Below are 14150 nucleotides of genomic sequence, written 5' to 3' on the forward strand. Positions count from 1 at the left end.
TGGACATTGCTTCAGTAGTTCCATAGTTCCTGTCAGGGTTAAGTAGTCCTGGCCAGTTAACGAGGCCTGGACCCAGTAGTGCCGCTCAGCCCAGCCTTCTTATTCCCATGTTTGACTAGAGCTGTCACTATGGCTACCCGAGTCATCCCTACTCAGTGTCTACCTCCATCAGCGGGGCCTAATCACACAGGATGTTACCGCTCCGCTCCCCTCTGACACGGCACTGTTTACATAAGTCGTCCCGCATCAGGCCAGAGCTACCTTTGATCAGTCTCTGTGCGCCGCTCACTGTGCTCCCTCCACAAGCCCCCGTGGACCTTTCAAACCCAGCCGAGCAGCACCACTCATGACTATCAGCTGCCCCAAAATAGTTCTTCCTGTTAGACATTTTGTTTAATTCTGTCATAACACATCACACCCCATTCTCTCCCACCTCCTCCTCCCCTTTTGTTCTCCAGGTTTCTCTATGAGCTCTCCCAGATTCCTGACTTTGCGGGCCGAGCCCACTGCATCATCTTCCAGTCAGTATTCCTCGATACCATCTCCTCCATCCGTCGCAAGGTGGACATCATCTCCAATGTCTGCAAAGTAAGAACGTCACTTCAATAAACACTGCTTCAGAAAAGTGCCATCAAGCTACGTGAAGGTTTACTAACCCAAATGCTGTGGGTTTGTCTGTGTGTGTGTGTGTGTGTGTGTGTGTGTCAGGATCTGTTAGAGTGTAATCATTTGCGCGATGTACTCGGTCTTGTTTTGGCCTTTGGCAACTATATGAACGGAGGGAACAGGACAAGAGGTCAGGCGGACGGCTTTGGACTGGAGATCCTCCCCAAACTAAAGGACGTCAAGAGCAGGGTAACACACCACTTCTAATCTTACACTCACAGGGCAATGCTAGCTTTCCTGCTAAATATCAGCTTAATCCTGAGTCATTTCTTCCACAGGACAATCGTATGAATCTGGTGGATTACGTTGTTATATACTACCTGCGTAATTTTGACAAGGTAAGGTACTGTCAATCAAATTCACCAAACTTTACGCTGTTAAATCATGGGTTACTAAGCAGCCGTATACTTCTATGTTCGCTCCACTGTTCCAGCATGCTGGCACAGAGAAGAGTGTGTTCCCTCTGCCAGAGCCTCAGGATTTCTTCCAGGCTGCTCAGGTGAAGTTTGAAGACCTCACTAAGGACATCAGGAAGCTGAAGAAAGATCTGACTGGTAGGACATACCCTGTTGTATTATATAAGTACATTCATTTTCACTGCGGCTATGAAGGTTTAAACTGCATACCATATGGCATTTTATTGCTTGGGTCACATTAGTTTCATTGTAAATCACTCAGTGTAATTGTATACATTACCATCTTTCACTAGAGCAGTTTAAATGGAAATGTACATCCCATGTACCCTTCCCTCCCTGTCCAGAGCGGTTCGTGGGTGTATTCAAGACCTTGGATGGCCTGAGGCGTCTTTTCCCAGTTTCCAGACATAGCTTCTTGTGTCATTGTAACACTGCAGCCTCTCCTATTTCAGGACCAATGACGGAACAGCTCACCAAAGAAGCATCTACACTTCTTTGCTCTGAAAAGCAGGAATAAAATCCAAAACACAAATTCCAGTTGATTATCGAAGCATAAGAGTGATAATTGGCAGGTAAATAAGTAAACACGATTTTTGGTGCTCAAAGTGTCACGGGCCAGTCAGTAACCCAGACAGCCAGCCAGTCTTGGCCAGGGCCACACGGAGGTTAAAGGCGATGCCCCCCAGTGCCCCTGGTGTCTGTGGTTATTTAAATCAACCAATAATACGGCATATGAAAGCAATTAGATATGCTCCACAGCTCTCCCCTTCGTTTTTTAGATCGCTGTTAAAGCCCTCTCCTCTCTGACCCGGGGGAAAAATACAAAGAGTCTACTAAAGTACCCAGACCCACGTCAAGCTGTCACTCATTTATTAGGAAAAATGGAAGACCTGAAGACAATAAATGCAACGTATTTGATCTCTGCTGCGGCACAGTCTGGCACAGTAGTCCTCGGGGGTATTAGCATCATAGGGTGAGCATTGGATTCTGAATGTTTGGTGAGCTCCACCTCTGACTCCCACCATTTTTATCCTCCCCAGCCGCCAGGAATAAATATTTATGCCTGGCTATTATAAACCAGCCTAAAGAAAGCAAGTGGTCCTAATTATGAAGCTAACACAGATCACTTCCATCCACATTGTGAGTTGTGTCTGACACCGAGAGGCTAACACTGAGTCACACTTTGGCTTACTCGCTCTTGTTTGACTGAGACGAGTGAGGCCGCCCGCCCCTCACCTGATCCTGAGGTGGCGACTGCAGTGTCTTGCCCTCCAGGCTTGGGTCAGAGGTCAGGAGACTTGGTGCTAGCAGTCAGAAATTCATCACTCCTAGCTTAGCTTAGCCTCTTAAGACAGAATTTCTCTGTGTGCATCAGCGGGCGCCTCTCTCACACAAATCTCGGCATACTGTATTCAAATTGGCGCATGAGTGTGTTTGCAGATGTGATTACACGTTTGCGCCTTTGATGCGTGTGTGTGCAGCGTCTAGATATCAGCGATGCTCAGGAGCCGGTCACCGTCCGTCTTGGCTGCCCTCTCCGTCACTGGCTTGTGCAGAAACATGATCCTCTTTTGATGGGGCTTCCTGTTTGGGGAGAGGGTGATGACCTCTCTTTGTGCTCCTCTCAGGGGGGAGAGGGATGAGTGGGAGGCCACAAGGACCTAAAGTTACTGTAGGACTCTCAGCCCCAATAAAGTCAAATATCTTTTATTCTGTCTCAAATCATGTATAAAAGTGTAATTAGCTTTGGAACCCAGCACCCAAATCAAAGATTATCTTTCCCAGTACAATTTCAGCGCTATCACGAGGAGTTGCTGATCAAACTCGGAAGATTACCACTCTCAGACCGGTGAGTACCTACATAAAGATCCCTTTAACTGCCGTGTAATTGGACCGGACAGAGAGGCAGGGACGCTACCGAATGAAATAGGATCAAATAAAAAGAAACAGTCAGAGCTCATTTGCTGCTCAGAGGAGTTTAGTGTTTCACAGAAGGCCTGGCCCGGGTTAGGCATTCATCACAGTGGCAAATCAGACAGTGTCCTGATTTTAAATGGCCTTTAATGTCAGGTTCAGGCAGGGCCTTTAGCCTGAGCTCTGTTTTACGACGGAGGCTCCGCTCGGAACAGCATGTGTGAAGTCGGCCTGCTGAAGTACAGTCGTCTGACTAAACAAGACAAAAGTAATGCTAATCGTTGGGGTATGTGTCTGTGATGAGTTGCAAATGGCAGTTCAGGGAAAAGTCTAAACTGAGAGGGACTTAATTATTAATCAAATTTGTCTGAATTTTTGATATATTTCTTAAAATATGTTGATGAAAGCTTCTTTTATTTAACAATACAACCTGATATAGAGTTTCTTTTACTAAAGAAAACTCTTCAAACATTGAGCTAGTATTGTAGATAGATTTTGTTTTGAGGCAATAAATGAATCATTGCATTAGCCATTCTCTCATCGGGCAGCACCAGGGTTATTTTGATGCTCCCTGCATCCACAAAGGTTAATGCTTCACCTCATATTGTGAGTCCTGCCTGAAGTTTCTGCCTGTCAGCGTGGTATTCCTCTGCAGAAATTTAGGAGAAGGGTTATAGTTTTATGAATTCAAGTTGATTTATGAGGAGTGGAAAGGGGAGAGTGTTTCTCACCTTGCCCTACTGAAGCTGTCTTCTGGCTGGCCTCACCGAGGAGGGGACTAGTAGGCTTTATCTCTTAGAAAGGCGAACTGGAAATGTGATGGACTGCTGGGTTTGGAGATAATTGGGGATCAGTGAGAGAATTCACTTTTCCAGGTATAAATAACTAGAATATGCCAGGGCTAGAGCATTGTACTGGTTTAACCTCTGATGAAAGGTAAAAAAGTGAAATAATACCTCCAGATAAAAATCTTTTACTGTACAGCAAGGCTTAAGAGGTTCACCAACTGATTTTACATACATGCATTTATAGAACTGAAAGGAAAAATATTTGAAATAAATTGTTGCATTAGTTGGAACTGTAGTAACAACGTGCACAAAATGAAATCACCTGTGTAATGTGATGTGTTTTACTGTCTACTAGTTTGCTCCCTCAGTATTAACTTTTAATAACGATCCAGAGCTACAGAGACAGGAGGTGGCGGGGCATTACGGCCACATTTCTGAGACATTTCTGAGACATTTCTCAAATAGCTAGTTTCTCTCATCTTGTGGTGCTCCGCATCCGCTCCCCATCCACTGTTTGAGCATTTTCTCAAATCCGCACACACACAGACAGTCGCGCATTGTCTTGGTGTGCTGTGATTTCCCGGTAGCTGCAGTGGGGGCTCTTGCTTGCTGTGGTGAAATCATAAGTACTTATTGACATCAAAGTCACCCATTTTGCAAACCACACAGGGTAAATCCTGGAGCAGAAGTTTCTTGTTTGTTTTTCTTCCCGTTTGCTCCACCACCCCTTACCCACAACTGGTTGTCATGTTACCTCCATTGGGCAATGATTCCTCTGGGGATGTAGATGCATGTTTGTAAGTGTCGGATGCCTTCAGGATACGAGCTCTGATTCAGTGTGTTTATTCCTGCACCAGCATACCTGTGGCTCTGGTTGGATGTGTTTGCCGATGGAAGCTCAGATCTGGCTTGGGAAAGGCTCTCATTTCTTTTGGTTTAACACAGTCCATAAAAAACACTTGTTAATAAATTTGTTAATTTCTGTCGGGACGGACAGACTGGTTTTACAACTGACTTCTAGCCGTACAGAAATGTTCCTCTGTTCAGTGATTTGATGAGAATACAATAGCAGTTAGAGTGCACCGGCTGTAATCTCATCTGTTTTCCTTTGGTAGTAACAGTGGAAGAGCTTTAAAGATTGGTGCTGTGGCTCCCCTTCATGATCCTGTCTGTCTGTGGTGGGAAAATAGTCCTCTGTGGCTGCATGACTGGACAGAGAGCCTTTTCACATACAAGGAATTTGCTTAAGTTGGTGCATAATAGTTAAACATAAAAAATAGAGAAAATAAAAAGAGACAATATATACAAATATAAAAGGAGAGACAATATTCTCAATAAGACTGAATACTTAAATAAATGAGTGAAGAGCTGTGCAAAAAATGTCGAGGGAATCTGCAAGTTAGCAGTGTGACACATAATAATTTTATATCTATCATAATATATATGATATCATCATATTATATCAGTGGGACACATAATGATATTTGAAATGTGCAAAGATAAAAAAATAAATAACTGGGGCATGGGACAAACTGTGCCACCAGCAGCCCGAGGGTTGACACTGTAGCTGTTGGTGTGAATTGGAAAATGAGCTGTGTGTTACTCACTGGTCACAAACAGACGCTATTGTAACAGTGAACAGTAATTAAACATACATTTTTAATCAGATGTTACCTTAACCAAGGAAATCTATGATTTCCCTATGACATATTGTATGAAGATCTTTAGTGTGTAATTAACTTCAAATGTATTTATTTAATCTATATCTGCATAATTTATTTTTGATAAGCCAAAATATAAATGCTGTTTATCTCTTACTTAAGGTCTTTGTAGATATGAATGGGCTTATCTTTATTTTGTTACTAAGTCCTTGTTATATATTATATGCTATTTAGTCAAAATTACACACTTAGTCCAAATTGTAAGAAATACACAAAATAAAATTAGTAAGGTCACATGAACAATAAGGGGAAAAAATTTGTTTCTCAAAATTGAACTATTTATTAAGCTAATCAAAGCAGAAATTATGTACAATTACTTAAATACAAACTTTTTTTTTAATCCTTTTTTTAAAATGCTCAGAATACTTTAAAACATGTGAGATATGAACACATATTAGAGCATCACCACAAGTTTCTCTTTTGCTGAACCTGATTTCTCTTGGTTTGTCCCATCAAACTTTGTGGGACTGTTTGTGCAAAACAGCAACACATTAACATTCACTGCTCCATTAACACACATTCTGGCTTTATGTGTGACCAATAAAGATATTCTAATATTTAAGGCAAAGACCGAGCTCAGAGGTCTTCTTGTCTACCCCGATACATGGCGTCAGTCATTCACTTGGAGGAGAATCCTCCTTTTGAATGCACTCCTAAAAAATGTATTTTCTCTCCAAGACAGTGTCTCAAATGCGAGCTTTTAGTTTTTATTCTTTACAGCTGCTGTGTTTTTGTGGGCTTCCTCCTTGCGGCCTTTGCTGTCTGGACCACATTTGGAAGAGAGCCGCCTCTAAATTGTAGACTTGCTGTTTTGAACACTGTTTTAATGGGTCCTTTTGAGTTGGGGGATTTCTGGTAAGGAAATGCGGTTCGTCCAAACAGGATATTTTGGTTGTCATGTTTGTATGGTTGCTGATTTCTGTTTTTTATTTTGATAACTGCTGGCTCTCACTATCCACGAATTTCAAAAGTGTCCTGGAATCCAGACTGTGTGGCTGTACGTAGTTACTCTTTAGTTTTAATGCTCAGATGTCGTGTTTCTTGTCTTGATTTATTAAGACAGCCAATAAATAAAAGATGTAATAGACTGAGTTTACGGAGCTGCAGGTGCAGCGGCTCCAAACATATGAGAGCCAAACTCTGATCTAAAAGCAGCGACGCAGTGAAGTGAGACGGCGGCCAGACCTGTTAATGCTCTTGTTGTGTTGCAGAACTATTTAGCTATGCAGTCATAAGCAAGTGAAGGTATTTATTGCAGCCATTAATGACTTACAGGTTGGAGGAATGTGCCAAAGTTCTTTCAGCAGGCGTCTGTGTGTGTGTATAGTAACCCGGGCTTACAGTTGAGAGGAAATGGGGAAGGTTCGGCTGGAACACGCTCTGTCACGGCTGTTTCCTCTGAGCTCGTGTGAGCTGGGTCATTTGGCGCCGCACGAAAAAAACCCATCCACAAACAGCAAACACATCTGCTGCGCTCACATGTACAATATTAAGACATCAAAAACAGCAACAACATGTAAAACAACATTCAAGCATTACTGATTTTGTAAACCAAGGTATGCTTTCGCCCAGTAATATCCAAAACAAGGGGATCAAGGGATAAAAAGACTAAATAACAAAAAAAAGGGGAAAATAGTGTGTCTGCAGCTTTCCATGGTGGCATATTTAGTTAGTAAGTAGATGTATTTTGAGTGCAAAATCACAGAATCTTAATACACTTTACAAAAAAAGAAAGAATACAGTTACAGGAAGAGAAGATAATAACAAAATAGAATATATAACTCAAAATATTTCTGTTTTTGAGGGTATAAGACATAGTAGTTTTTCTACTTTAATGACCATATCCTACTTTAAATGATCTTGTCTTTCTCCTCACCCCATTCTGATGAACCTGTGTTATTAATTAGTTTTTATAATTTTTTTGAATCCCTAAAGGACTTGTTCGTCCTCTCCCTTTTATGAAGAGACATTTCCGCCTGTTATGTCACTCATCCTTTCCCTCCATTCTCTTTTCTGCTCTCTCTACCAGCTTGTGAGAAGAACGTCCAGAAGGTGTGTGCTAACTCGTCAGAGGAAAACCTCCAGCCCTTCAAGGAGAAGATGGATGGATTTATCTCTGCTGGTAAGTCAAGCTAAGACCTTTATCAAAACTGTAGACACAGAAAGATTATGGGAACATCGTATCCATTTTGCTCTTTACTTTGTAGTTTTACTTTTACTTTTTAAATTAAAATGTTTGTAAATAAATATCCCTTTAATTGTGTAGTTAATGAAGAAAGTGAGTAAAGCTTTATTCATTTATCACATTTGAAAAATACAAGTTAAAAAGTGCTTCACACACACACACACACACAAATATAAATAAGTCAAATAGGAAGAGAAGAATAAGTTATAAAATGAAACACAGGAGCCAGACCAAACAAAAATGCACAAAAAAAAGACAGGCAAGGAAAAAAAAGGCTTGCCTATAAAGATGTGTTTGAAGGAGCGGCTTAAAACAGTCCAAAGATTCAGCAAATCTGAGTGATTGGGGAAGATGATTCCAGAGGGTTGTGGCTGAAACGAGTAAAGACGCGGTCATGTTTTGCCTTGCAGTTGGGGCAGGGAGCGGATAAGAGGGCAAGATTTGAGGATCAGAGTAGTTGAGTGGAATGAGGAACGAGGAGATCATTGATGTAACTGGAGGCAATGTCTAGATGATGAAACATTTTACATAATGTTTCTCAAAAGAAAATAACAGATATATTGATGCATGTGACGTAGAAACTGAAGAGTGCAGTGCCAAAACAGCTCAGCAACGACCCTTGACAGCAAAAAAAATTAAACAACAAATTAGGAAATCATTGATTACCACTTTAACACAATGTACTAAATAACAGATTCCCCCTCAAATACACAAATATGCTGTATGTGAAACCTTTTTATGTTCTCTTTTACTGATAGTAATCAGAGCATATTTCCTACCACTGAAATAATTAGAGTTGTGTCAGTCAAGAGGAGGCACGAGTTGTTTAATCTTCTCCCACTCCCCGCAAATCATGCATGCAGCTCCAGTTCTCGCCGATGTTTGCCCTCAGTCCATCCCATAAGCCGGCCTGTCTCATGTAAAGTTGTGAAGGGCCCTGAAGAAAGAAAAATTCTTAGCATCTTCAAAGATGAAGCATTCATGTGGGCAGAGGATTTACAGCCGAGGAGATAGTCATGAAACCGAGCTTACAGAGCTACTAAAGCTGCGTTTTCACCCAGACACGCAGCATGGGACTTTTAAAAAGAGGAAGGTATAATTATGTTTTTTTGCCGTGTCAGACAGTCAGCTGGGTGGTGCAGAAGTTGCGTCTTAGTGCATGTATGTGTGTGTGTGTGTGTGTGTGTGTGTGTGTGTTTGTCCTTGCTGGGAGAGGGCGTCTCGGTGCGCTGTAAGACAGCATGAGGACAGGAGTCTACAGGCCTGTAGAAGGGATCACATTGCCTCTAACATGGTTCTCATGTACTCTCGGATGCCATAAAGCTGGCGGGACATCTCTGGCTGCTGCCTTGTAAAGACTCGCCAGCCTTAGTGTGTCAGGGCTGGGGACCACCGGGACAGGAGCCCAGAGACACCGGTACTGCTCTCTTCTGCCCACCCTGCATTATAGGTGTAGTGGTTACCAAGAAAGCAAGGTGCACAGAATCTAAGTCCCTTTCAGCCAGCATTACTTTTGTCCTGCAGAAGGAAAGTGCTGTAGTGTAAGAATTTAAACACCAGTAGTATTTTTGGTTGTGTGTACTGTTTCCAGAGTTATGGCTCTCTTATCATTAAAGTGATGGTCCATGCCGGCCATTAGACACCTACGTGCTGCTCTACGTTTGTTTCACCAAAGCTTTATTATACACAAACCTTGCTCTGTATTTGAGTGAATGCCATTAAGGAACCTTAGTTTGCCACAGATGGCTCCAACTCTTTCTCCTGCTGTCACATCACTTGATTCAGTTTTAAATCCACCAGCTCGCAGTTTCTGCCTCAAAGGTCTTCCGTTGATTCCTTTGGCCGAGAATCCTCACATATTTTTGGTGCTGTCTGACTTCGGGATGCAAGCATTCAAAGAAATGTTACCTGTTTTGGGCCACTTTTTTTTATCTTAGTGAGGTTGATATTTTTATATAGGACTGTATCCTGTGCTGCGGCCTGTGGACTCAACAGATTAGTGTAGATTACAGTTCACATGAGAGACCAGACCTACACATACATACATACATACATACATAAAATAAATGGCAATGAAAATGGCTGTTTATGTATTTTTACGTTCTGTTATTGACGTATGTATTTATATATATATTTATTCGGTATTTATACATTTATTCCTACATTTATTTATTAATTTATGCTTCTGTCATTTTTTTTGTCCTTCATAAACAACGTCCCTGCCAAAAGATCAACAAATCTCACTGTGAACAGTTTTCATTGGCACCTTTTTCTACTAAACAAATAGTCACTCTGAAAATTGTACACAGATACACATTTGACTTTTTGTTTTTTGGGGGGAGGTGTTGGATTTATTAGTGTATAGATAGTTTATGTATATGACAATTTGAACGCTAGTCAATATACAGAGAGAGAGAGAGAAAGATGGATACAGTATAACATGCTACAAAGATCTCGTGCTAGAATTGAACTGGAAACATTTTGTATGGTAAGCAACTTGAACCACTATGCAAGCAGGAATTATTTTAATGTAATCATCAACAAAAAAAAAAGGCCACAATCCGAAAAGTGGATATCTCAAAACCCAGGGAAAAAATAACCAAAACTATCCACGTGGCTAGATACCAAGAAAGACTAGAGACTAGATGCTTTGTTACTAGACTAGATGTGTTGATGAGCATTAAGTCACAATACTGTATCAAAGTCTTAGTTCACACTGGGAATAGACTACATTGGAATATTGGCCTGCATTACTTACTTACTCTCTTAGTAGGGCAGAAAGAGAATAGAGTCACTCTATCATAAAGAGTCAGATGAGGTATCTTACAGGGAGACTGTAGCCATATTTATATATAAAATATATAGGGAGTCTGTGTTTGCATTACAATTCCTGAAAAGATGTGTGTTATTGCATTCTGAGTCTGTATTCTTGAAATAGAATTGTGCCGTGACATTTTTCAAGCAAGTTTATCCACCTTAACTACTTCTGAGTGCCAAAGCCTTCCTGGAGCTTTGCTCAGTATCACTGAATATTTGAAAGCTTTTAAAACCGCCGCAGTTGCCACTGGCTACAAAATGGCATTGGTTCGCAGAGCCACATCTTGAGCATAAACTTTCCAGTGGAATACTTGTAAACCTTTCTTTCATAAACAGGATTCCTCGAGCCGCATTGCCCGTGCTTTGGGAGGAGCGCTGTATAATCATTGTTCGTGATGATTCCATGACTTCAAAAGGCAAAACAAAGCAACAGTTCTCACATCAAAGACCATCTGAGGCTTTTTATACTCCGACTCATCAGCGAAATGGGTGAATTTCTCACCCAGGTAAACGCTGAGGAGGTTGACCGCAGATGCATGTGTTTGACACATGATTTTAAATTTAAATTAATCACTAAGCCACAAAATACATACCGCATAGTGTAATTTCTTACTCATACAAGAGGATCAAAGTATACCTGAGAATCGGCAGATAAAGACTTTGCACTAAGAGAGTTGTGTTTCTGAGTTGCACTGACCTGTAACCCAGCCTGTGGAGAAGCTCACAGCAGGCCCTGCAGGTGAACCCAAACGCCCTGCGCTCTGCCTCTTAAACTTGCCTGTGTGATCTCTCCCAGATCTAACAGGGGATACCTCTGAAACCCAGTGATCCATTTTCTCGTAAGGCTGTTCCTGTGCTTGTGCCGTCACTGGTTTTGCTCAGATTTTCAGCCTCCCTACCATCTGAAACGTTCACCTTTTTTCTTGTATTGTATATTGTCAGAGCTACTCTCTGATGTTAAGTTAAAATGAAAATAAACAGCCTCTCTGATCAGACCGCAGTGGTTCTTGACATTTAATCAACCACCTTTTTGTTTTCCTTTTTAATAGGCTCTCGTTGAAACCTCTGTGGATACTGTGACGGGCATATTTTTCGTGTTGAATACAAGCCACGACTAATTGAAAACAAATCCCTGCTTTTAATCTCAGCCTGTGTCAGTCTCATTCCACTGGCTCTCCTAGGGAATACATGTGCATCAACACATCCGTGCGCTTTTCTTTGTTGTCAGTGACTCAGGCCCCAAAAACAAAAATTTACACTATTTCAGATGACCGCGAATTACGTCGTCAGAGTAGAATTTCCAGATAACAACTCTCCAAGGAGCCTGTTTTTGATGAAGTCTTTCGGTGTTCAGATAGAGAGTGTGGCGTAGGAAAACAGAGAGGGATGCTTTGTGGAAATCCTCAAGGTCCTCAGCATCCCTCTTAGACTGCTTTCCGTCTCTTTGTTATCTAGCTGCTAGGTGTAGCGGCGGTTTAGAAAAGTGTGTCAGAGTTTTAAAGCCCTAATTTATTGTCCCTCTCAGCATGCACATCTCATAACTTTCTAGTTAGCGACTACTGGTTTCATGTTTACACAGGGAGCGGAGGAAGAGAAACTTCACACATCCTCTCTCTCTCGGCCACTCTCTCTCTCCAGTGCCACCTCTGCACAGTCGCACCAGAGGGGTACCTCAGGCGCCAGCCTGACCCCCACTGAGATTAACGCCATTGGTCACGGCCCCCCTGCTCCCTCCTCCCACCTCCTCCTTCTATCCCAGACATGGCCACAACCTCCCTTCATTAGGTTTACCTCAGCCCCCTTGCCCACATACATGTTAAAAAAAAAGAGTAAAAGTAAAAGGGGTGGTTGGTCAGAGGCTTAAGCTCACCTTCTCCCAAAAGACCCCCAAACCTGCCTTTGAACAATTTTTTGGAGACTTCCCGCTCTTAAATCTTCAAGTAGGAAAGGTCCCCCATCATTGTAAAAAGGATGAATCTGGAAAAATGCAATAAATCTGAGATCACAGGCACTCTCTGGCCCTAGATAAATTCTTGCACCTCGGCCTGGCCCGCCGCACACATCTGCCTTGCATTTAGACACTTTTACATGGCAGGAGTCCACAGGAGCCTCCAGTTCCCAAGCCTCTCTGCTCAACCCTGCGCCCCTGCTTCGACTCTGCTCACAACATGCACATGTATGTCGAACACACACACATACACCTCTGCAAACAGACCACCGCTCCCCGCCCCAAGCCCGGGCGTCAGAGGCTGACACTCTCATGCGTCAACGCACAGAAGCACGTCAAACTTTACAATGTGCTTAACTGTGATTTGGATAACACGCTCGCTGCGTCAATGACATCTCAAACCAGAGCCCTTCTTCTTCGTTTCTCCCAAACTTTACAACTAGAAGGATGGCTAATGAACACAGCGCCTCCCTCTGGACTCCGCCGGTGCTCCTGGGAGCAGTTCTCAGTGGCTGTCACCAAAAGCCCCATTATCTGCCCCGTAATCTGCCCCATGATCCGTCTTAATCCCATATTTTCTCTTTTTTTTTTTTTTGCAGCTCAAAAGGACCACTCAGCTGAAGAGGACCGCCTCAATGTAGCACAGAAAAGGTAGGAGACCCAATTTCAAACCCAAGTTGTGCGATATGTTTAAAGTTATCAATGCAGGATTATGTTTGGAGAAAAAATATTTAGAATTTCCTGTGAATTTCATCCCTCAACAAGGGAGTTCTGCCAAGTGTTATGAATTGTAAATGTTACATGCCGGTGCTGAATTATTTAGCATGCTTCACATACATAGATAACATAGCTGCCATCTGATAGTGCTAATGCTTGCTATTTGTATAGTTATATACAGTTATTAGCACCAGCTGATAAGGTCTCTGACTTGTTGAGAAATTCCAAAAGTGTAAGCCAACTTTGACTAGACAGGAATTGCTGGATGTGATTTATTTTTCCAAATTGAGCCAACTTTATATATATGCAATATGTAAAGTATTAATACACTTGCGCTAACTTCATGGATTCGTCTTAAAGATGCCCATGCTCACCAGAAACCGCAGTGGATTTCTATGCACACACAATGTGCAGCATACTGTATTTTCAGCTTGAACGCCCTGTGCTTCCTCCCCTGCAGTTCCTATCATTCTTATCTGCCATGTTTTGTGCAGGAGACTCCCAAGAGTTTTCTGAGAGGCATCTGATTTATAGGCGTGAGACACACTGGCAGCTACGGCGCTTGCTGTCCGAGCGAAATCATATCTGGAACATTTCATATTGGAAAAAGATGGTGGAGTAGACAAACAAAGCAAATAGATTATTTTTGCCTTGTTTGGATAGAGAGCAGAATTGTTTGCTTTATATCGTAACGCTCCCACTTCCAAAATAAATCATGAAAGCACATAAAGGAGAAAGTGAAAGACGCCGGACGCAGGAAAATGGAAACTTTAAACAATTAGAAAGTTGATTGCTTTGGACAAAACTATAACTCAGCAAATGGATCCAAACTGTTCTGTTTCATGTTCCTGTTTGTAAGCCAAAAAGAGAATCGCTAAGGGACTACTGCACCTCTCGCTCTCTGTCCTGGCCCCTCACCCTTGCCATATGGTGATATCTCTATCTGTTGAACTGGACTTAAACGTGTGTGTGTGTGTG

The 14150-nt window shown here is 42.1% G+C and overlaps 1 protein-coding gene across 1 annotated transcript in view; it reads left to right on the plus strand.

Annotated features, from left to right (window-relative positions):
• Nucleotides 1-14150, plus strand: part of LOC118337675 (formin-like) — a 40102-nt gene that overhangs the window by 19270 nt on the left and 6682 nt on the right. Inside the window, 6 exon segments of the mRNA XM_035674804.1 lie at nucleotides 459-588; nucleotides 709-855; nucleotides 945-1004; nucleotides 1100-1220; nucleotides 7535-7627; nucleotides 13055-13106. Of these exon segments, the coding sequence (XP_035530697.1) occupies nucleotides 459-588; nucleotides 709-855; nucleotides 945-1004; nucleotides 1100-1220; nucleotides 7535-7627; nucleotides 13055-13106 (603 nt within the window).

This window comes from Morone saxatilis, unplaced genomic scaffold (assembly GCF_004916995.1).
Source record: "Morone saxatilis isolate NCDOM2014 unplaced genomic scaffold, NCSU_SB_2.0 Contig3, whole genome shotgun sequence".
NCBI lineage: Eukaryota > Metazoa > Chordata > Actinopteri > Moronidae > Morone > Morone saxatilis.